Source organism: Triticum dicoccoides, chromosome 1B (assembly GCF_002162155.2).
Source record: "Triticum dicoccoides isolate Atlit2015 ecotype Zavitan chromosome 1B, WEW_v2.0, whole genome shotgun sequence".
NCBI classification, from domain to species: domain Eukaryota; kingdom Viridiplantae; phylum Streptophyta; class Magnoliopsida; order Poales; family Poaceae; genus Triticum; species Triticum dicoccoides.
The window spans coordinates 146093454-146117985 of NC_041381.1; the positions used below are offsets into that span (position 1 = coordinate 146093454).

General features: G+C 49.0%; 2 protein-coding genes across 2 annotated transcripts in view; one reads left to right on the top strand and one right to left on the bottom strand.

Annotated features, from left to right (window-relative positions):
- Window positions 1-20463: 20463 nt before the first annotated feature.
- On the bottom strand, window positions 20464-21963 carry LOC119302870 (glucose and ribitol dehydrogenase homolog). Its single transcript, XM_037579918.1, has 3 exons — window positions 21710-21963; window positions 20872-21613; window positions 20464-20787 (listed from the first exon to the last, which is right to left on the bottom strand). Exons 1-3 carry the CDS (start codon window positions 21827-21829, stop codon window positions 20765-20767), a joined length of 885 nt encoding a protein of 294 aa, XP_037435815.1. The 5' UTR covers window positions 21830-21963; the 3' UTR covers window positions 20464-20764.
- Window positions 21964-22399: 436 nt separating this feature from the next.
- LOC119302879 overlaps window positions 22400-24532 on the top strand; it is a 5742-nt gene continuing 3609 nt past the window's right edge. Inside the window, exons 1-2 of the mRNA XM_037579929.1 lie at window positions 22400-23561; window positions 24150-24332. Coding sequence (XP_037435826.1) covers window positions 22797-23561; window positions 24150-24332 — 948 coding nt within the window. The 5' untranslated portion in view covers window positions 22400-22796. The remainder of the gene's footprint in view (window positions 23562-24149; window positions 24333-24532) is intronic.

A 24532-nucleotide genomic window follows, 5' to 3' on the forward strand; every position in this document is an offset into this window, starting at 1 on the left:
TCCCGGGCTCTGGAGTGGGAATGATCTGACCCTTGGGAGGGAACCTGTGCGCGATGGTTGTGGCAAGGTATCCCGCACTCCGGAGATCCTTTATCTCCTTCTCCATGATGGAGGAGGCCTCCCACTTTCCCTTGGAACCGGATCCGGCCATGGTCGGAGAAGGTGGTGACGGTGAGGAAGACGAAAACTTTTCGGGCGCTGAGAGCTTGGGAGATTCGAAGGCTAAGGAGATTGGAAGGCGTGGGGAAGAAAGGAGAAATACATTGCCCTCTTATAGGCAGTAAAAATGCCAACCATCCCCCCACTTGCACCTTGAAACTTGCCTATTCCCAATGAAAGTGTGCGCCATAAACAGTTGGATTACCCAAATTTTATTGATGAGCAATCTCGTGTTAAGTGGGCACGATCTCTGTTTTGACAGGACAGTCCAATGGGGCTTGGCCTCGAAACATAGAACACGGGGTGTGAAAATGGTTCAAAACACCGAAGGGTCAAGTCTGACGCTTCGCCAAAAAAAGTTATCAATAAAGAAACTATTCTTATTTTTTATATATCATGCTGAGGGAGTCCTAGACTAAGGGGTCCTCGGGCGTCCGGTCAATTGGATATGGGCCGAACTGTTGGGCCATCGAGATACAAGGCACAAGACCGCCTCTCATGTCCGGTAGGGACTCCTGTATATGTGGATGGCAAGTTTAGGTGTCTGAATATGCTATTTCCTTTCTGTTAAACCAACTTTGTACAACCCTAAGCCCCTTCGGTATCTATATAAACCGGAGGGTTAGATCGAAGGCAGGATCATAACAACTAGGCTAGCCAAGCTAGGGTTAGCCAATACGATGTCGTGGTAGATCAACTCTTGTAACCCCTATACCTTTCGAATATAATCAAGCAGGAGTACGGTTTTACCTCCATTAAGAGGGCACAAACCGGGGTAAACATTATGTCCATTGTTACCATCAATCCTTAGACGCACAGCTTGGGCCCCCCTACCCGAGATCTGCCGGTTTTGACACCTACATTGGTGCTTTCATTGAGAGCTCCATTGTATCGTTGATAGAAGGATTGATGGCTCGCCTCTTCATCAACAATGATGCTGCGTCCAGGGAAACCTTTCTCCTCGGACAGGTCTTTGTGTTTGGTGGCTTCGTGCTTCATGCCAACTCGATCGGACGCCTCGAACAGGTCGACAGTTACACCCTAGGCCACCAGATCAGGTTTGGAAACCTAAACCATGTTGCTGACATCCAAGGAGATCTAATCTTCAAGGGGTTCGCGGCCTCAGCTGCTATTCTGTGCCCCCAAGAAGAAGGCTCTTTGGATAACGTTAGATCCCGTTCAAGGGTCAACACTCACACCTGCCCCGGCCTTAGATCCGGGGCGGGTTGTGTCGTCCAAAGACGGGAGCGTTAGCCTTGCCGGACTCTCTCCCCTCATGGAGCTCCCACCGAAGACCCAGATGCAATCTTAGACTTGCCTCTGGATGATAACTCCGAACTGTCGAGGTCTGCACTCATCGGGTCCGATCAGGTGTCTCATGCCGAACTCAGCCCAGCAGACCCACAATTTCCTATCCATCTTTCGCCCCTAGATGAAGCATTCGGATTAATGCAGTCTCTCGCCATCATGGAGGCTTTGCCTCCGAACTATACCCAGCTCGGGCTAGGGGCTGAGAGCGGGGAATTTTATGCCTCACCCACCACCCACTTAATAGCCACTATCGAGGATTTAACCGACATGCTGGACTACGTGTCCGAAGACATTGACGGTATGGACGACAATGCCGACGCCGAACCTAGCCAAATCCCACCCACCACAGGGTGTTGGACGACCACTTCAACCTATGATGTATACATGGTGGACACTCCTGATAAAAAGGACGACGAGGATAATCAGAACCCTGATGAGGACAAGCCCGTCGATAAACTGCCAAAGCGCCGATGTCAGTGGCGCCGCTCACGATCACATAGGGTGAAGGATAGCAATATCGGCACAGGAGAGAATGCGACTCCGGATAATGCCGAAGATCTCGAATACCCCGTCGAGCCCACATCTGAACAAGACGAAAGGGAAGAGGATCAGTATAGTTCTGAACACGCCGATCACGAAGATTCGAAAGACAACAACTATATGCATGCCAGTCTCCGAAGAGGACGTTAGCCTCGATGACGAAGACTTCATCGTCCCAGAGGAACCCCTCGAGAAAGAACGCTTCAAGCGACATCATCACCACAATGCGGAGCCTGAAAAAGAAACAACATCAGCTCAAAGTTGAACAAGATACTCTCAATGAAAGGTGGACTAAGGTCCTGGCTACCAAGGAGTACGACCATAAGCGACCTACAAAAAGTTACCCCAAGCACAAGCTGCTACCACAATTCGACGACGAAGCCCTTGAGCCAATACCGTCGAAACACAATCAGGCAGATCAACTAGACCGACCACCACGTGGACATGATAAAGTGGCATATCAAGCCGAACACCAACCCGCACCCCCTCGCCGGAGAGGCAGGGAGACAACAGCTGCGGGATACACATATGAATTGCAATGTGACCTAGCCAATAAAGCTGGCCAAACTAGATCAATCTACGGATCAAGAGGCCGTGCCCCGGCGTGAGATAACGAATATGAAACTCGGCGTGACGACCATTACAATATTCGGGATCAGAACTGAACTCAGATGTCATCCGACCTCTGCCGCGATATTGCGCGATATAGAGGGGTTGCACACCCTTTATGCTTCACCGATGAGGTAATGCAGCACCAATTTCCGGAAGGGTTTAAACCCGTAAGCATCGAACAGTACGATGGAACGACGGATCTGGCCGTCTGGATTGAAGATTTTCTTCTCAACATTCACATGGCTCGTGGAGATGACCTCCATGCCATTAAATATATTCCTCTAAAGCTGAAAGGACCAGCACGACACTGGTTGAACAGCCTCCCAGAAAACTCCATTGGAACCTGGGAAGATTTGGAAGATGCTTTTCGGGCCAACTTTCAGGGCACTTATGTCCGGCCACCGGATGCTGACGACTTGAGTCACATAATCTAGCAACCAGGCGAATCGGCTTGCAAGCTTTGGAATCGGTTCCTAATTAAAAAGAACCAGATCATGGATTGTTCAGACGCCGAAGCCTTAGCAGCCTTCAAACACAGCGTCTGGGACGAATGGTTCGCCTGACACCTCGGGCAGGAAAAGTCGAAGACCATGGCAGCCTTAACTGCACTTATGACCCGCTTCTGTGCGGGTGCGGATAGCTGGTTGGCTCGTACAAGCAACAGCTCGGGCGACCCTGGCACCTCTGAGGCCAGGGATGGCAATGGTAAACCTCGCCGCAATAAAAACAAACGTCAGAACAACAATGATGATGCAGACGATATGACAGTCAATGCTGGATTCAGTGGTTCTAGATCTGATCATCAGAAGAAATCTTCTAAAGGCAACTGGGACGGTCCATCCAGTTTGGATAAAATCCTTGAGAGGCCCTGTCAAATCCATGGCACACCCGACAAGCCTGCTAACCACACCAACAGGAACTGTTGGGTTTTCAAACTGGCTGGTAAGATAAATACCGATCACAAGGGAAAGGGGACTCCAAGTGAAGACGATGATGAGCCCCGTCAGCCGACCACCAGGGGTCAGAAGCAGTTTCCCCCCGAGGTGAAAACAGTGAACATATTCTATGTCACTCACATCCCCAAAAGGGAGCGCAAGCACGCACTAAGGGACGTCTACGCTGTAGAGCATGTCACCCCAAAGTTTAACCCATGGTCAGCCTGTCTGATTATGTTTGATCACAAGGATCACCCAATCAGTATCCGTCATGGGGGTTTGGCCATCCTGGTACTCGATCCAATTATTGACGGATACCATCTCACTAGAGTCCTTATGGACGGGGGCAGTAGTCTCAACTTGATTTATCAAGACACTGTCCGCAAGATGGGCATTGACCCATCAAGAATCAAGTCTGGTAACACTACCTTTAAAGGTGTGATACCGGGAGTGGAGGCCCGTTGCCGGGCTCACTGACAGAGGAGGTAGTATTCAGCTCCCCAGACAACTTTCGCAACGAAGAGTTAATCTTCGACATCGTCCCTTTCCGCAGTGGCTATCATGCACTGCTCGGACGAACTGCTTTTGCCCGCTTTAATGCAGTCCCCCACTATGCTTATTTGAAGATTAATATGCCTGGACCCTGCGGTGTTATTATAGTCAATGGAAATATGGAGCGCTCCCTCCGCACTGAAGAACACACCGCAACCCTTGCGGCCGAGGTGTATGGCAGCCTTATCAAGCCGGACAATACATCAGACATTAAAGCCCACAACATCTCTAAACGAGTCCGGCCCGCGCATCACTATGATAACTCGATGGATCCGGACGTCAATTAGCAGTGCGGCCTTCGCCGACTGCCCCATAAGGTTACAACCTACATACCGCATGTACATAACTACACACTCAAAGTACCTTGGGCAGCACCAGAGGCACACTACGGAACAAGTCCATAGTACGGCTTGACCCTCTTTGGACGACATACATCTTTTTTCACCATAGGTTCATTAAGAGCCTTATTTGCTATATGGTTGTATCAGGAGATCCTTTCAAGGCTCACGTTTCCCAACCATCAAATACTCCTATCAAAGGACTTATTACTAAGGAGAAACAACGCAGACATGCGACAAGGCCTCACTGGAGTTTTTGAACTATTATTTTTAGGCCCTGTGTTAGAATTTCCCTTATGTAATTTTTTTATTTTTTCTCTTTAGGCATGTAACATGACCTTAATATTCATGAAATTGTCTATCGAAACACGCCTCGATGTATTAATAAGGATATAAAGGAAGAAGATGATCATCACCTATTTGATTGGGCTCTTATATTATCTTGTCATCCGTATTCCCTCCTTGCTTTCGACTGACATACGTGCTTTGGCACGACCTTCATACCAGGGGTTGTATTCGGCCCCGCAAACTCGTAAGTCCGAACACCTATAGGGAACTCTTCGGCGTCCTAGATATTGCATTATATGCATCGTCTTCGAATCATGTCTTTGGTCTATAGTTGGGTTGCCCGGCTCCTGTGTTTGCCACCTTATGTTCCGCAAGTTTGCCTAAGGTAGTAAAGGGAGAACTACTACGATTGTACTTCTGGTTCGTCCGGTTAAGTACCTCAGTAGAGAAAGCCGAAAACTGACTGTCATGATATGCGAGAGTGGGTCAGTGATCCGGTGACTTAGTGTTATACTAGAAATCGTTCGTGATTTACACCGTGTTATACAAGGGGCTGGGCTTCGAGCAAGCCACGTTGCAAAGGCACCGTACTCCGGATCACCGTGCACGCAACAAGGGGATAGTACTTAGCCCCACCAATGGACTCTTATGGCTAAGTGAAAGTACTAAAGCCACATAGTCTGATTGCCTAGTTCACCTCGCAAGACACCTCCTACATCAGACCAAGACATTGGATAAAGTGCGGTCAAGCGTTCCCGAACACCCCTGTAATATTTACATGGGGGCAGAAGCCGACGACTGGTAAACTTTCAGACTTATAAATTAAACGGCCAAATAGGAGGATAAACTAATCATAAAGTGCAAGCATAAATATTTCACATCATGAGTTCATTACATGGTTCTTATAAACCAGACTCTACTACTCAAATATGATATCTTTTGAGCAGTGGCCCTCTACAATGCGGGCTCCCTTGAGGACCTCGCCGAAGTACTTCTCCGGCCGCTTGGCAATGGCATCCTTGAGCTTTTGTGAGCTCGGAGGCTTGTTCCGAACTCTTCTGCTCTAAGGAGCTCAAGGATGCCATTGCCAAGTGCGAGTCCTTAGAGCAGAACTCTTCTGCTCTAAGGACTCGCACTTGGCAATGGCATCCTTGAGCTCCTATTCGACCTTGCCCACCCGCGCCTCATGTTGTTCACGGGAGGTTCACTCCACCTCCAGCTCCTTGGCCGCTTTGTCAGCGGCCACCTTGCTCACCTCCTCCTCCTTCTTGGCTTGGGTCAGGACGCTCTTGAGGGACTCGACCTTGGTTGTGCCAACTGTGAGTATAGTCATAACACTCAGTAAATTTAAACAAATCAGCACACATATCACTTTGGGTATGTAATCGTGCCACATACCTTGGGTTTTGTCAAACCGTTTATTGACGCGGTCGAGTTCCTCATCGGCTAGTCGAAGCTTCCGATTGAGGTCGAAAACCTCTGCGGCTTGGGCAGTAGCCACCAACATAGATGCCTATCCAACAAGATAGTACGATTCATTATCAACTTGTTTTTGATCCTCTGTCCGGATTGTTCTAATCCGAACAGAGTATTAGGGGCTACTATCTATGAATGGGTTCAGCCTTGCATATAAAAAACTTGTAAGAGAATTACATCGCATACCTCAAAACCCGTCAGTAGGCTGTTGAAGGCTTCGGCCAGTCCGCTCTTCGCGGACCGAACCTTCTCCATAACCGCACCCATCAGGGTGCATTGCTCCTCCATGATGGAAGCGCGTTGCAGCGCTTCCTCCAGAGTATTAGTGGCCTCCGGATTAACAGAGGCCACCGATGGAACTGCTGCTCCTCCCCCTCCGTTGAAAGGGGGTGTTGGTCCAGACCCGAAGCCGTATTGGCCTCTGGGGTGGTGTTCGACGAGGGCCCGAACTGTTGAGGCCCCCACCCTCGTTGGTCATGGGGGTCACCGTGCCCCGCTCTGCGACGTCCGAGGTGTTACCCTCGGGCGTCTTCTGGACGGCCTCGTCCGCCCCTCCTTGGCCAGGAGAGGTCCTTTGGGACGACACCTCGGTGTCCTCCATGGCAGGGGGGAGAAGGCTCGCGATGGTCCATCTCTCTCCGCCTCTTCACGCGGTAGAGAATTCCCTGATGAGGTCGAGGGAATGGGGATATCGCGCGGAGGGCTGAAAGGCAAATAAAGATATGATTTATATAACAGTAGCAGATTAAGCAAAAACTGAACAAGTAAGCTTTCGACACTTATGTTTCGGCCAGGGGCTTCTCCCTTTGGGTCCTCTTTAGGCTGTGTTCGGACTCCGAGTCTGAACTAACCGAGAGGGTTATCTTCCCCCTCTTCGGCGTTGCCCCCTCCGGATTCTCGGAGGCTGTCCTCTTCCTCCTCCTTGTCTTGCGTGGGGAGTCGCTCTCCACTTCCTCCTCCTCCTCCTCTTCGTCCTCGTCTTCCTCGTGAGAGGAGATGGCTTCAGTCTCTCCGGACACTGTGTCTGAAGGACCTTTGCGGCGGGGCCCGTCCTTGGGCCCCTTGCCCTTTTTCTTGGTTTTCTTCTCCAGCAGCTGATAGGGCGCCGGAACCAGCATCTCCTATAGCTGAGGGTGACTGGGTCTTCGGGCAACGGGGACGGACTCTTAATCCGCTCCGACTTCTTGGTCCAGCCCTGCAGAGAGGTGGGATGATAAGTTTCGCATTGATCGAATGTATAGACAAAATATATCTTCGGAAAAATAACACTTACCAGAGTGGCCAGATTCTTGGCGTCGAGGCTGACGTCTTCGGTCTCCATGGGCCAGCTCTTATGCGTCTTGAAGAGTAGCTTCCACATTCCCTCGTGCGTTGTGCCGAGGAAATGCTGCAGAGTCCGCGGCTCCTCTGGATTGAACTCTCACATGGGGGAAGTCTGGCGCTGGCAAGGGAGGATGCGGGGGAAGAGCATAACCTGCAATTCATTGGTTAGACCAATGTTTTTGCTTAGCACGTTGGTGATACACGTCTGTAGCGTTTGCACCTTCGTTTGAGACCCCCGATTGAGGCCCTTTGCGGTCGAGGAGATGAGCCTCATGGGGGTCCGGATCTGAACTCCTGAATCGCCGCCCACATGGTGCGGCGCGGCTCAGTGATATAAAACCACTCTTGTTGCGAAATCTTAACAGTCTCGACGAAGACACCCTTGGGCCACGTGGCGTTGGGCAGCTTTCTGATCATGGCCCTGCTGCAGTACGCGTGTCGCCCGTTGACCACCTTCGGCTTCACATTAAAAACTTTCAGCCGCAGGACAAAGTGTGGGGGAATGCGGAGAAGAGCCTCACACACGACGATGAACGCCGAGATGTGGAGGAAAGAGTTCGGGGTTAGATCATGGAAATCTAGCTCATAGTAGAAGATGAGTCCACGGACAAAGGGGTGGAGTGGAAAACCTAATCCTCTAAGGAAATGGGGGAGGAAGATGGCCCTTTCGCCGGGCTCCGGAGTGGGAATGATCTGACCCTTGGGTGAGCCTGTGCGCGATGGTTGCGGCGAGGTATCCCGCACTCCGGAGACCCTTTATGTCATTCTCCGTGACGGAGGAGGCCTCCCACTTTCCCTTGGAACTAGATCTGGCCATGGTCGGAGGAGGTGGTGGTGGTGGTGAGGAAGACGGAAACTTTTCGGGCGCTGAGAGCTTGGGAGATTGGAAGGCTGAGGAGAGTGGAAGGTGTAGGGAAGAAAGGAGAAATCTGTTGGAAATATGCCCTAGAGGCAATAATAGAAGGATTATTATTATATTTCCTTGTTCATGATAATTGTCTTTTATTCATGCTATAATTGTATTATCCGGAAATCGTAATACACGTGTGAATACATAGACCACAACATGTCCCTAGTGAGCCTCTAGTTGACTAGCTCATTGATCAACAGATAGTCATGGTTTCCTGACTATGGACATTGGATGTCATTTATAACGGGATCACATCATTAGGAGAATGATGTGATGGACAAGACCCAATCCTAAGCATAGCACAAGATCGTGTAGTTCGATTGCTAGAGCTTTTCTAATGTCAAGTATCCTTTCCTTAGACCATGAGATCGTGTAACTCCCTGATACCGTAGGAGTGCTTTGGTTGTACCAAACATCACAACGTAACTAGGTGACTATAAAGGTATGCAACGGGTATCTCCGGAAGTGTCTGTTGGGTTGACACAGATCGAGACTAGGATTTGTCACTCCGTATGACGGAGAGGTATCTCTGGGCCCACTCGGTAATGCATCATCATAATGAGCTCAAAGTGACCAAGTGTCTGGTCACGGGATCATGCATTACGGTATGAGTAAAGTGACTTGCCGGTAACGAGATTGAACGAGGTATTGGGATACCGATGATCGAATCTCGGGCAAGTAACGTACCGATTGACAAAGGGAATTGTATACGGGGTTGCTTGAATCCTCGACATCGTGGTTCATCCGATGAGATCATCGAGGAGCATGTGGGAGCCAACATGGGTATCCAGTTCCCGCTATTGGTTATTGACCTGAGAGCCGTCTCGGTCATGTCTACGTGTCTCCCGAACCCGTAGGGTCTACACACTTAAGGTTCGGTGATGCTAGGGTTGTAGAGATATTAGTATGCAGCAAACCGAAAGTTGTTCGGAGTCCCGGATGAGATCCCGGCGTCACGAGGAGTTCCGGAGTGGTCCGGAGGTAAAGAATTATATATGGGAAGTCGAGTTTCGGCCATCAGGAAAGTTTCGGGGTTCACCGGTATTGTATCGGGACCACCGGAAGGGTCCCGGGGGTCCACCGGGTGGGGCCACCTATCCCGGAGGGCCCCATGGGCTGAAGTGGGAGGGAAACCAGCCCCTGGTGGGCTGGTGCGCCCCCCTGGGCCCCCCTGCGCCTAGGGTTGGGAACCCTAGGGGAGGGGGCGCCTCCACTTGCCTTGGGGGGCAAGTTTCCCCCTTGGCCGCCGCCCCCCCTAGGAGATCCCATCTCCTAGGGCCGGCGCCCCCCCTGGGGTCCCTATATAAAGAGAGGGGGAGGGAGGGCAGCCGCACCCCTTGCACTTGGCGCCTCCCTTCCCCCTTGCTACACCTCTTCCTCCCGCAAACGCTTGGCGAAGCCCTGCCGGAACCCTGCTGCATCCACCACCATGCCGTCGTGCTGCTGGATCTTCATCAACCTCTCCTCCCCCCTTGCTGGATCAAGAAGGAGGAGACGTCAGGCTGACCGTACGTGTGTTGAACGCGGAGGTGCCGTCCGTTCGGCGTTAGGATCTCCGGTGATTTGGATCACGACGAGTACGACTCCCTCAACCTCGTTCTCTTGAACGCTTCCGCTCGCTATCTACAAGGGTATGTAGATGCACTCCTCTCTCTTGTTGCTAGATGAACTCATAGATTGATCTTGGTGAACGTAGAATTTTTTTATTTTATGCAACGTTCCCCAACGGTGGCATCATGAGCTAGGTCTATGCGTACTTCTCTTTGCACGAGTAGAACACAAATCTATTGTGAGCGTAGATGTTGTCAACTTTCTTGCCACTACTAGTCTTATTTTGCTTCAGCGGTATTGTGGGATGAAGCGGCCCGGACCAACCTTACACGTACGCTTACGTGAGACAGGTTCCACCGACTGACATGCACTAGTTGCATAAGGTGGCTAGCGGGTGTCTGTCTCTCCCACTTTAGTTGGAGCGGATTCGATGAAAAGGGTCCTTATGAAGGGTAAATAGAATTTGACAAACCATATTGTGGTTTTTTCGTAGGTAAGAAAACGTTCTTGCTAGAACCCTATTGCAGCCACGTAAAAGATGCAACAACAATTAGAGGGCGTCTAACTTGTTTTTGCAGCAATTGCTTTGTTATGTGATATGGCCAAAAGTTGTGATGAATGATGAATGATATATTTTGATGTATGAGATCATGTTCTTGTAGTAAGAATCACGACTTGCATGTCGATGAGTATGACAACCGACAGGAGCCATAGGAGTTGTCTTAATTATTGTATGACTTGCGTGTCAATGATTTAACGCCATGTAATTACTTTACTTTATTGCTAAACCGTTAGCCATAGTAGTATAAGTAATAGTTGGCGAGCAACTTCATGGAGACACGATGATGGAGATCATGATGATGGAGATCATGGTGTCATGCCGGTGACGAAGATGATCATGGAGCCCCGAAGATGGAGATCAAAGGAGCTATATGATATTGGCCATATCATGTCACTACTATTTGATTGCATGTGATGTTTATCATGTTTTTGCATCTTGTTTACTTAGAACGACGATAGTAAATAAGATGATCCCTCATAATAATTTCAAGAAAGTGTTCCCCCTAACTGTGCGCCGTTGCGACAGTTCGTTGTTTCGAAGCACCACGTGATGATCGGGTGTGATAGATTCTAACGTTCACATACAACGGGTGTAAGACAGATTTACACATGCAAAACACTTAGGTTAACTTGACGAGCCTAGCATGTACAGACATGGCCTCGGAACACAAGAGACCGAAAGGTCGAACATGAGTCGTATGGAAGATACGATCAACATGGAGATGTTCACCGATGATGACTAGTCCGTCTCACGTGATGATCGGACACGGCCTAGTCGACTCGGATCATGTAACACTTAGATGACTAGAGGGATGTCTAATCTGAGTGGGAGTTCATTAAATAATTTTATTAGATGAACTTAATTATCATGAACTTAGTCTAAAAACCTTTGCATAAATTTCTTGTAGATCAAATGGCCAACGCTCATGTCAACATGAACTTCAACGCGTTCCTAGAGAAAACCAAGCTGAAAGATGATGGCAGCAACTATACGGACTGGGTCTGGAACCTGAGGATCATCCTCATAGCTGCCAAGAAAGCATATGTCCTAGAAGGACCGCTAGGTGAAGCACCCATCCCAGAGAACCAAGACGTTATGAACGCTTGGCAGTCACGTGCTGATGATTACTCCCTCATTCAGTGCGACATGCTTTACAGCTTAGAACCAAGGCTCCAAAAGCGTTTTGAGCAACACGGAGCATATGAGATGTTCGAGGAGCTGAAAATGGTTTTCCAAGCTCACGCCCGGGTCGAGAGATATGAAGTCTCCGACAAGTTCTATAGTTGTAAGATGGAGGAAAATAGTTCTGTCAGTGAGCACATACTCAAAATGTCTGGGTTGCACAACCGCCTGTCCCAGCTGGACATTAACCTCCCGGACGAGGCGGTCATTGACAGAATCCTTCAGTCGCTCCCACCGAGCTACAAGAGCTTTGTGATGAACTACAATATGCAGGGGATGGTGAAAACCATTCCTGAAGTATTTTCAATGCTGAAGTCAGCAGAGGTAGAAATCAAAAAGGAACATCAAGTGTTGATGGTCAATAAAACCACCAAGTTCAAGAAAGGCAAGGGTAAGAAGAACTTCAAGAAGGACGGCAAGGATGTTGCCGCGTCCGGTAAGCCAGTTGCCGGGAAGAAGTCAAAGAATGGACCCAATCCTGAAACTGAGTGCTTTTATTGCAAAGGGAAGGGTCACTGGAAGTGGAACTGCCTCAAATACTTAGCGGACAAGAAGGCCGGCAACACTAAAGGTATATGTGATATACATGTAATTGATGTGTACCTTACCAGTGCTCGTAGTAGCTCCTGGGTATTTGATACTGGTGCCGTTGCTCATATTTGTAACTCAAATCAGGAGCTGCGGAATAAGCGGAGACTGGCGAAGGACGAGGTGACGATGCGCGTCGGGAATGGTTCCAAGGTTGATGTGATCGCTGTCGGCACGCTACCTCTACATTTACCTACGGGATTAGTTTTAAACCTCAATAATTGTTATTTAGTGCCAAGTTTGAGCATGAACATTGTATCTGGATCTCGTTTAATACGAGATGGCTACTCATTTAAATCCGAGAATAATGGTTGTTCTATTTATATGAGAGATATGTTTTATGATCATGCCCCGATGGTCAATGGTTTATTCTTAATGAATCTCGAACATGATGTTACACATATTCATAGTGTGAATACCAAAAGATGTAAAGTTGATAACGATAGTCCCACATACTTGTGGCACTGCCGCCTTGGTCAAATTGGTGTCAAGCGCATGAAGAAGCTCCATGCTGATGGACTTTTAGAGTCTCTCGATTATGAATCATTTGACACATGCGAACCATGCCTCATGGGCAAAATGACCAAGACTCCGTTCTCCGGAACAATGGAGCGAGCAACCAACTTACTGGAAATCATACATACTGATGTGTGCGGACCAATGAGCGTTGAGGCTCGCGGAGGATATCGTTATGTTCTCACTCTCACTGACGACTTGAGTAGATATGGGTATGTCTACTTGATGAAACACAAGTCTGAGACCTTTGAAAAGTTCAAGGAATTTCATAATGAGGTAGAGAATCAACGTGACCAAAAGATAAAGTTCTTACGATCAGATCATGGAGGAGAATATTTAAGTCACGAATTTGGTACACACTTAAGGAAATGTGGAATCGTTTCACAACTCACGCCGCCTGGAACACCTCACCGTAACGGTGTGTCCGAACATCATAATCGCACTCTATTGGATATGGTGCGATCTATGATGTCTCTTACCAATTTACCGCTATCATTTTGGGGATACGCTCTAGAGACAGCTACATTCACTTTAAATAGGGCTCCATCTAAATCCGTTGAGACGACACCGTATGAATTGTGGTTTGGGAAGAAACCTAAGCTGTCATTTCTAAAAGTTTGGGGATGCGATGCTTATGTCAAGAAACTTCAACCTGAAAAGCTCGAACCCAAGTCAGAAAAATGCGTCTTCATAGGATACCCTAAGAAAACCATTGGTATACCTTCTACCTTAGATCCGAAGGCAAGATCTTTGTTGCCAAGAACGGATCCTTTCTGGAAAAAGAGTTTCTCTCGAAAGGAGTAAGTGGGAGGAAAGTAGAACTCAATGAAGTACTACCTCTTGAACCAGAAAGTAGTGCAGCTTAGGAAAATGTTCCTGTGATGCCTACACCGACTGGAGGGGAAATTAATGATGATGATCAAGGTACTTCGGATCAAGTTGCTACTGAACTTCGTAGGTCCACAAGGACACGTTCCACACCAGAGTGGTATGGCAACCCTGTCCTGGAAATCATGTTGTTAGACAACGGTGAACCTTTGAACTATGAAGAAGCGGTGGCGGGCCCAGATTCCAACAAATGGCTTGAAGCCATGCAATCCGAGATAGAATCCATGTATGAAAACAAAGTATGGACTTTGACAGACTTGCCCGATGATCGGCGAGCGATAGAAAACAAATGGATCTTTAAGAAGAAGACGGACGCGGATGGTAATGTTACCATCTATAAAGCTCGACTTGTCGCTAAGGGTTATCGGCAAGTTCAAGGGGTTGACTACGATGAGACTTTCTCTCCCGTAGTGAAGCTGAAGTCCGTCTGAATCATGTTAGCAATTGCCGCATACTATGATTATGAGATATGGCAGATGGATGTCAAAACGGCATTCCTTAATGGCTATCTTAAGGAAGAACTGTATATGATGCAGCCGGAAGGTTTTGTCGATCCTAAGAATGCTAACAAGGTATGCAAGCTCCAGCGATCCATTTATGGGCTGGTGCAAGCATCTCGGAGTTGGAACATTCGCTTTGATGAGATGATCAAAGCGTTTGGGTTTATGCAGACTTATGGAGAAGCCTGCGTTTACAAGAAAGTGAGTGGGAGCGCTGTAGCATTTCTCATATTATATGTAGATGACATACTTTTGATGAGAAATGATATAGAACTCTTGGACAGCATTAAGGCCCACTTGAATAAGTATTTTTCAATGAAGGACCTTGGAGAAGCTGCTTACATATTAGGCATCAAGATCTATAGGGATAGATCGACACGCCTCATAGGTCTTTCACAAAGCACATACCTGGATAAGATATTGAAGAAGTTCAATATGGATCAGTCCAAGAAAGGGTTCTTGCCTGTATTGCAAGGTGTGAGATTGAGCTCGGTTCAATGCCCGACCACGGCAGAAGATAAAGAAGAGATGAGTGTCATCCCCTATGCCTCAACCATAGGATCTATTATGTATGCCATGTTGTGTACCAGACACGATGTAAACCTTGTCGTAAGTTTGGTAGGAAGGTACCAAAGTAATCCCGGCAAGGAACACTGGACAGTGGTCAAGAATATTCTAAAGTACCTGAAAAGGACAAAGGACATGTTTCTCGTCTATGGAGGTGACGAAGAGCTCGTCGTAAAGGGTTACGTCGATGCTAGCTTCGACACAGATCTGGATGACTCTAAGTCACAAACCGGATACGTGTATATGTTGAATCGTGGAGCAGTAAGCTGGTGCAGCTGCAAGCAGAGCGTCGTGGCGGCATCTACATGTGAAGCGGAGTACATGGCAGCCTTGGAGGCAGCGCATGAAGCAATATGGATGAAGGAGTTCATCACCGACCTAGGAGTCATACCCAATGCGTCGGGACCGATCACTCTCTTCTGTGACAACACTGGAGCTATTGCCCTTGCCAAGGAGCCCAGGTTTCACAAGAAGACCAGGCACATCAAGCGTCATTTCAACTCCATCTGTGAAAATGTTCAAGATGGAGACATAGATATTTGCAAAGTACATACGGATCTGAATGTCGCAGATCCGTTGACTAAACCTCTTCCGCGAGCAAAACATGATCAACACCAGAACTCTATGGGTGTTCGATTCATCACAATGTAACTAGATTATTGACTCTAGTGCAAGTGGGAGACTGTTAGAAATATGCCCTAGAGGCAATAATAAAAGGATTATTATTATATTTCCTTGTTCATGATAATTGTCTTTTATTCATGCTATAATTATATTATCCGGAAATCATAACACACGTGTGAATACATAGACCACAACATGTCCCTAGTGAGCCTCTAGTTGACTAGCTCGTTAATCAACAAATAGTCATGGTTTCCTGACTATGGACATTTGATGTCATTGATAACGGGATCACATCATTAGGAGAATGATGTGATGGACAAGACCCAATCCTAAGCATAGCACAAGATCGTGTAGTTCGTTTGCTAGAGCTTTTCTAATGTCAAGTATCCTTTCCTTAGACCATGAGATCGTGTAACTCCCGGATACCGCAGGAGTGCTTTGGTTGTACCAAACGTCACAACGTAACTGGGTGACTATAAAGGTATGCTACGGGTATCTCCGAAAGTGTCTGTTGGGTTGACACGGATCGAGACTGGGATTTGTCACTTAGTATGATGGAGAGGTATCTCTAGGCCCACTCGGTAATGCATCATCATAATGAGCTCAAAGTGACCAAGTGTCTGGTCACGGGATCATGCATTACGGTACGAGTAAAGTGACTTGCCGGTAACGAGATTGAACGAGGTATTGGGATACCGACGATCGAATCTCGGGCAAGTAACGTACCGATTGACAAAGGGAATTGTATACGAGGTTGCTTGAATCCTCGACATCGTGGTTCATCCGATGAGATCATCGAGGAGCATGTGGGAGCCAACATGGGTATCCAGATCCCACTGTTGGTTATTGACCTGAGAGCCATCTCGGTCATGTCTACGTGTCTCCCGAACCTGTAGGGTCTACACACTTAAGGTTCGGTTACGCTAGGGTTATAGAGATATTAGTATGCAGCAAACCGAAAGTTGTTCGGAGTCTCGGATGAGATCCCGGACATCACGAGGAGTTCCGGAATGGTCCAGTGGTAAAGAATTATATATGGGAAGTCGAGTTTCGGCCATCGGGAAAGTTTTGGGGTTCACCGGTATTGTACCGGGACCACCGGAAGGGTCCCAGGGGTCCACCAGATGGGGCCACCTATCCCGGAGGGCCCCATGGGCTGAAGTGGGAGGGGAACCAGCCCCTGGTGGGCTGGTTCGCCCCCCCCCCGGGCCCCCTACGCCTAGGGTTGGGAACCCTAGGGGAGGGGGCTCCTCCACTTGCCTTGGGGGGCAAGTTTCCCCCCTTGGCCGCCGCCCCCCCAGGAGATCCCATCTCCTAGGTCCGGCGCCCCCCTGGGGTCCCTATATAAAGAGGGGGGAGGGAGGGCAGCCGCACCCCTTGCACTTGGCGCCTCCCTTCCCCCTTGCTACACCTCTTCCTCCCGCAAACGCTTGGTGAAGCCCTGCCGGAACCCTGCTGCATCCACCACCACGCTGTCGTGCTGCTGGGTCTTCATCAACCTCTCCTTCCCCCTTGCTGGATCAAGAAGGAGGAGACGTCACGATGACCGTATGTGTGTTGAACGCGGAGGTGCCGTCCGTTCGGCGCTAGGATCTCCGGTGATTTGGATCACGACGAGTACGACTCCCTCAACCTCATTCTCTTGAACGCTTCTGCTAGCGATCTACAAGGGTATGTAGATGCACTCCTCTCTCTCGTTGCTAGATGAACTCATAGATTGATCTTGGTGAACGTAGAAATTTTTTTATTTTATGCAACGTTCCCCAACAAAATCCATTGCCCTCCTATAGGTGGTAAAAATGCCAACTGTCCCACCACTTGCGCCTTGAAGCTTGCCTATTCCAAATGAAGGCGTGCACCGTAAATTGTTGTATAAACCTAATTTTATTGATGAGCAATCCCGTATTAAGTGGGCACGATCTCTGTTTTGACAGGATGGGCCAATGGGGCTTGACCTTGAAACACAGAATGCGGGATGTGAAAACGGTTCAAAACGCCGAAGGGTCAAGTCTGACGCTTCGTCGAGAAAAGTTGTCAGTAAAATACACTATTATTATTTTCTTTATATATGTTCTGCCTTCGCGGCTAAGAGTTGTGTTAATTATGCAAGGCCGAATATAGTTCTTTTACGGAGCAAACTTGATGTGTATTATTCAGGTAACCCGCCTCGCAATGCCGAAGATACTCTGCGTGCCGAACACGTCGTCATTGAAGACTGATTCAGGCGCTACTGAGGGAGTGCTAGACTAGGGGGTCCTCGAGCGTCCGGTTAATTGGATATGGGCCGGACTGTTGGGTCGTCGAGATACAAGGCAGAAGACCACCTCTCGTGTCCGGTAGGGACTCCTGTATACATGGATGACAAGTTTAGGTGTCCGGATATGATATTTCCTTTCTGTTAAACCAAAGTACAGCCCTAGGCCCCTCCGGTATCTATATAAACCAGAGGGTTAGATCGAAGGCAGGATCATAACAATACTAGGCTAGCCAAGCTAGGGTTAGCCAATACGATCTCGTGGTAGATCAACTCTTGTAACCTCCTATACTATTCGAATATAATCAAGCAGGAGCAGGGTTTTACTTCTATTAAGATGTCCCGAACCTGGATAAACATTGTGTCCTTTGTTCATTGTTACCATCAATCCTTAGACGCACAGATTGGGGCCCCTACCGGAGATCTGCCGGTTTTGACACTGACACCTGCCTTTGTGGCTAAGGGTTGTGTTAATTATGCAAGGCCGTATACAGTTCTTTTACGGAGGAAAGCTGGCGTGTATTGTTCAGGGAACCCGCCTCGCAATGCCAAAGATAATCTGCACGCCGAACACGCCGAACACGTCGTCATTGAAGACTGGTTCAGGGGCTACTGAGGGAGTCCTTGACTAAGGGGTCCTTGGGCGTCCGGTCTATTGAATATGAGCCGAACTGATGGGCCGTCAAGATACAAGGCAGAAGACCACCTCTCGTGTCCGGTAGGGACTCCGTGGATGGCAAGTTTAGTTGTCCGGATACAAGGCAGAACCCTAAGCCCTTCTGATATCTATATAAACAGGAGGGTTAGATCGCAGACATGATCGACATTGATAAGCTAGCCGATCTCAAGGTAAATCAACTCTTGTAATCCATATCCATCGAATATAATTTAGGAGTAGGTTTTTACCCTATTAAAAGGCCCGAACCTAGTATTACTGCGTCCTTTTGATCATACTGCGTCCTTTTGATCATAGTTACCATCGATCCTAGATCTACATCGATCCTAGATCTAGATCTGATCCGATTTTTGACATCGACACTAGTTTCGATTTTTGACATCGACCAGGGCCGGCCCTGGGGCATGGGCAGGGGGCGATGGCCCAGGGCCCAGCCAAGGGAGGGGCCCATGATGTAGTGCACATATATAATATAGCCGAGCAAAAATAGGTGAGACAAAAATTATGAGAGAAGAAAAACGAGATGAGGTAGGCCCATCAGATAGCAGGTAGCGATTAGCGAAGCGTCACGCACGCCGCACGGCAGGGCCGCTCGTTTCGATTGTGAAACAAATCAATCAAAGATCTCGCGGACGCCTCGCTCGTCTGTTCGTCCTCTCGTCGATGTGGTCGCCTCGGTCACCGCTGTGCGCGTCGCCCGCCGTGCGGCAATCCAGCAGCCACAGCCCGCAGCAGTACGTATACGTATGTATGTGAGCAGTGAGCGCAGCCCACAGCAGTACGTATATACATATCCATGCATAACTCTCTGTACCATGTTCCTAATCCATCCCTGCAAACCCCAATTTCAGTAATTTCTTTTTTTAGAACGTATTCAACTATTCATCCATGATCCATCCTCTAATTTCAGTGTTCATGAAGTTCCAAATTTTAATGTATAGTTTTCGAATTCAATCTTTCATAGTATGTATTCAACCATTCTTTTTTTTTGTCATTCTATGCACATGTCTAGGGTTCCAATCATTCAAATCATCCGATGTATAAATTTCTAATTCCTTGAATAATTTTTTCTTCATAATATTAGGACATTAGTCCGCCATATTGCCTAAGAAGCATTTGTCAGTTGCTCAAACAAGGAGAAAAAAGATAGAAAAGGATCTGAAGATTCAACAACTGAAGGGTATTTAAGTATTATTGTTGTCGATGGAGTCAGTTGAATTTGGTTCTTATTGTTGTCGATGGAGTCAGTTGAATTTGGTTCTTATTGTTGTCGATGGAGTCAGTTGAATTTGGTTCTTATTTGAGGTAATCATATCATGTTTTCAATTTTCTATATTTTTAGTATTTCTGTCATAATATGACATTGTCCAATAATTATTATGTTTAAATTTATGCACCACACACGCGCATACATATATATGATCTTAGGACATAGGGGCACATGGCATCGAGTTCGCCGCCTAGGGCCTCCCGAAACACAGGGCCGGCCCTGACATCGACACCATGTTTTGTTGTGTGCACAGTATTTTGCAATTGGCGGAACACCTTTCAGAGGAAAAAGACTTCTAAAACATTTATATACAGATAAATAAAACTTTTACATGTCAATCGGGTGTACTAAAATTATTTTGATGCTCACAAGCCAAGTTGACTACCGAGGACAGTAATGCCTTCATATTAGAGCTAAATCTCTGTATGTTTGTAGAAAGATGTATTTGTTCAATATTTTTTGAATATAATAATAATATTTCACTGGATATTTAGTTGGTGTCGATACTCGTTCATCCTAATTGCGTTTTTTAATACATATTATATTCGTTCATCCAAATTGTGCTTCTCTTTGAAGCCGTGTCGATACTTCATTTTCGTTCATCCGAATTGCGCTTTTTTTCTACATTTTCGTTCATCCAAATTGTGCTTCTCTTTGAAGCCGCATATACCGCCGCAGGGGTATCAGATGTGTGTGGCTTCTGCTTCAAAAGGAAGTTATTTAGCTACACACAGCACACATGTCTTCGATTTCTGTAGAGGGAGCTTCTCGTGGAGGTGGAGAAAAGATTCAGATTCCACCATCCGGAGGCACTATCACCCCCGTTCACGTCTGATCCACCTTCAAAGAAGGACCCAGTCTTTCACAAAGCAAGAGCAAGCAGAGGTAGTGAAGGAGCCAGTCTTTCACAAAGCAAGAGCAAGCAGAGACCATAGTTCAGCTTGCATTGCATGCACGCACGTTACATTATTTATTTAACGCTCGACGCTTCCAAGTGGCTATAGCGCCAAAAGCCCCTACCGAACACACAACCGAACTACTACCAGCTGACACTCGAGACTCGACGCGCCACACTTGCTCGTACAGACCACACACCACGGGCACACTTCACTCTCTTCTTCGCGAGCTTCTCCATCCTCGATCTAGCTATTGACGATGGTACCACCTGCAACCCAGCAACACACATAAACGCAATGAATTTCATGGTCAAAGATGGGAAGAATCAACAACGTGGTGGTGAAGGGGTTACCATTGGGGTGGAGGATCTGGCCGGAGATGTAGGAGGAGTCCTGCTCGCTGGCCAGGAAGACGAAGCTGGGCGCGACCTCGCTGGGCTGCCCCGCGCGCTTCATGGGCACCTCGGATCCAAACTGCTTCACCTTCTCCTCCGGGAAGGAGGCCGGGATGAGCGGCGTCCAGATGGGCCCCGGCGCCACGCCGTTGACGCGGATCCCCTTCTCCGCCAACTGCATCGACAGCGCGCGGGTAAAGGCCACGATGGCGCCCTTGGTGGCCGTGTAGTCCAGCAGCGTCGCGTTGCCCTTGTACGCGTTCACGGAGGTGGTGTTGATGATGCTGGACCCGGGCCCCATGTGCTTCACCGCGAACTTGGCCATGAGGAAGTAGGAGAAGATGTTGGTGCGGAACACGCGCTCCAGGTCCTGCTCGCTGATCTCGGTGATGCAGGGCCGGACGTACTGCTCCGCCGCGTTGTTCACGAGGATGTCCACGCGCCCGCCGTGCGCGTTGGCCACCTCCTCCACCACCCTGCGGCAGTTCTCCTCGTACCCGAGGTCGCCCGCCAGCGCCTTGGGCTCGCCGGCGCCGGTGCGGGACTTGATGTCGCGGAGCGCCTGCAGGGTCTCCTCCGCGTCCTTGTCCTCGTGCCCCTTCACGTACGTGAAGTTCACCGTCGCGCCCTCCAGCGCGAAGCACAGGCACACCGCGCGCCCGATGCCCGAGTCGCCGCCGGTCACCAGCGCCACCTTGCCCTGCACGCGCACACAATCATATATACATGTATTAAACGGCAGCCTAATTGAAGCTGGCATCGACAAGCAGTGCTAGAACTGTTAAAACCGCTTTACCTGGAGCTTGTTGGCCGACTTGTAGTTCTTGATGAGGGTCTCGGGGCGGGGGTCCATGGCGTGCTCCTTGCCGGGCTGGCAGTCCTGCTGCTGCGGCGGGAACTTCTGCTGCGACGCCATCGCTCTGGTCCCTCGGCGAGTAGGCGGTGCTCTTGGCGACGACGCGGCGAACGAGTGGATGCAGCTGGTTCGGTCGGAGGCGGTGAAGAAGGAGGAGAAACGGCTGGGCTCTGGTGGGTGTTGCGAGGAGTGCGCTCATGGCACGGTGGAAGGCACGAGGTGGCGAGAGGCCGATATAAAGGTGGAGCGAAGCCGCGGGGGCATGGCGCGTGGCGGCGGACGTGGCAAGAGTCTCGCAGCTGTCTCATCCACGTGGTGACACCGGCCGTGCTCGAGTGACCTAGTGTAGTCCGAGCTGCACCGCACGCCGCTTAGGCGAAGCTGCTACATGTTTCTGGGCGATGAAACAGTCGATCGCCATTGTTGAGCCTTCTGGTCCAGCCGAGCTGATGGTAAACGGGCTGACAAGCCGTATTCTAGAGCCCATAATCACAACGCTTGTGGGCCGTCCATTTCTCTTACCTAGCCCGCAATCACAATGCCACCAGCCCAGCACTTCCTTTCTCTCGCCAAAAGGGAACGGCGGCGACTCCTCACTCCTCAGAATCAGGTTTCCCACTCCCACTCCCCATCGGCCGCAATGGCGACGGCGTCGGCAACACCGCCCCGCTTCCAGATCCCTAACTAGCGAGTGCGACGCGCCAGATCGCTTCGCCATGGAGCACCGCGACGGGGAGATCCCCGCCAAGGGACCACCCAAGCCTTCCGATGTCGCCGCAGCGAGGACTGCCTCAGCGCGGTCCCCGACGACCTCCTTATCAACATCCTTCTCCTGATCCGCGACGCCTCCGCCGCCGCGCGGACCAGCGTCCTCTCCCGCCGCTGGCGCCGCGTCTGGACGCTGCTCCCGGAGCTCCACTTTCTCTCCCACAATGACCCCCACCGCATACGCCTCGCCCTCACCGCCCATCAAGCGCCGGCCCTACGCTTCCTCGATGTCGCCGTCATTGACGCCACCCCCGATTCCATGGTGGCCTGGCTTCAAATCGCCGCGCGCCGCCTCTCCGGCCATCTACGTCTCATCAACACTGAGGAGAACACCTCGTTAGACGAGGCCGGAGAAACAGGCGCATTCGAGCTGCCCTGCTTCGAGGATGCCATGTCCATCAGCCTCGAACTAGGCCGTCTTGGCCTCGCTGTGCCGTCTTCGGGTGTATTCGCCCGGCTCACCAATCTCTTCCTGAATCGTGTCCGGCTACATGGTCCGTCAATGCTCGGTGACGCTGTCTCCTGGCCACGGTGCCCATCCCTGCGGAGACTCATCGTTCATAATGCTGACGGTGTGCGCAACTTCGCAATCCACTCCGATTCTCTCCTACAAATGGAGCTGAGGAATCTCCGGTCAGATAATGCCCTTGATCTGGGCAACTTCACCATTCGTTCAGACTCTCTACTGCGAATGACTCTGTCGAGTCTGCGTGGCTTGGAGCAGCTCACTGTGATGGCGCCGGCACTCCAATTTCTGAGTGTGAGCTCCTGCATTTCTTATAGTTTGAGAAATAATCAACCGGCTGCAAACATCTCGGCCCCTCAGCTGATATCCCTCCAGTGGAAGGATGATTATCATCCAAACTACACCCAGCTTAAAATGGAAAATCTAGAACGGCTGAGTGCCCACCCTTTTTACGTATATGGACAAGAGTCGCACAAGACGTTCAATAGTAATTGTACGAGGCTTCTACGGCGCTTTGAGGTCATCGGGGTTCTCAAATTAATGCTTCTCTATCTGCCGGTGAGTTCACTTACACAATAGTAAACTGCAACTCTCGTAGTAGCGTGGTCATGGAATAGACCTTTCTGGTTGATTCCCGGACGGTAATGGACAAGCACACATCTAGTCCTATACTTGTAAATTGGACAAGAACTCATGTAGTCATGCGCTGATGCAACATGGTCTTGGCCTCATTGTTGAACTGAGATCTTGGTGTTCACTCGAACGAAGCTTCCCCCGCCTCATGCCATGGCTCACATTCGCCTGTCCTGCTCCTTGACACAGAGTTTCATGATAGAAAAGACCCGGTCTCATAGGATTATTTGCCGTCATTTATCCTTCCTAGCAGCTTCATATCCTATGAGATGGTGTTACTTTTATCTGCCTTTGATCAATTAGCGTTGAGGTTACAAACTACTATCGCTGCACTAGTATATTTGTAATTCAAGATGGCACATGAGCTCGGACTTGCTACCGTAAAAAAGCGACCGCTACCACTGCACTAATATATTGATTATTCTTGTGTGTTGTTGACTTTCTGAACAAGTTGCTTGTGTCCTTTCTATTTGTACATATCATTTTATGTGACCTCCCATTACTCTACTGCAGGGAATTACTAACCATGAGTACTTGATGGAAGACATTAAAAAGATCCCAAACACTTCATTAATGGTCCTGGAAATAGTGGCAAATGGACATTCCTTTGGAGCCAGTTCATTCCATGTCCTCAGCATGTGTATTGGTGTCAGGAGGCTTCTTCTTAAACTTGTTGACGCACCTAGCCATCTGGTGGTAATATTATCCTAACTTTGTTTATCTAATACCATAGTATGCATTTATATTTCTTGGCATGCGTAAGCTTGAGTTGCTAGTTGCCCTACTCTAGGTGTTGGTTTGATACTGGATGCTTTGCTCCAAATTATGTGGCAAATATATGGCATATGTATCTCCCAAAGACAATGCATATTACTCGAGGTGTTGGTAACGTCATA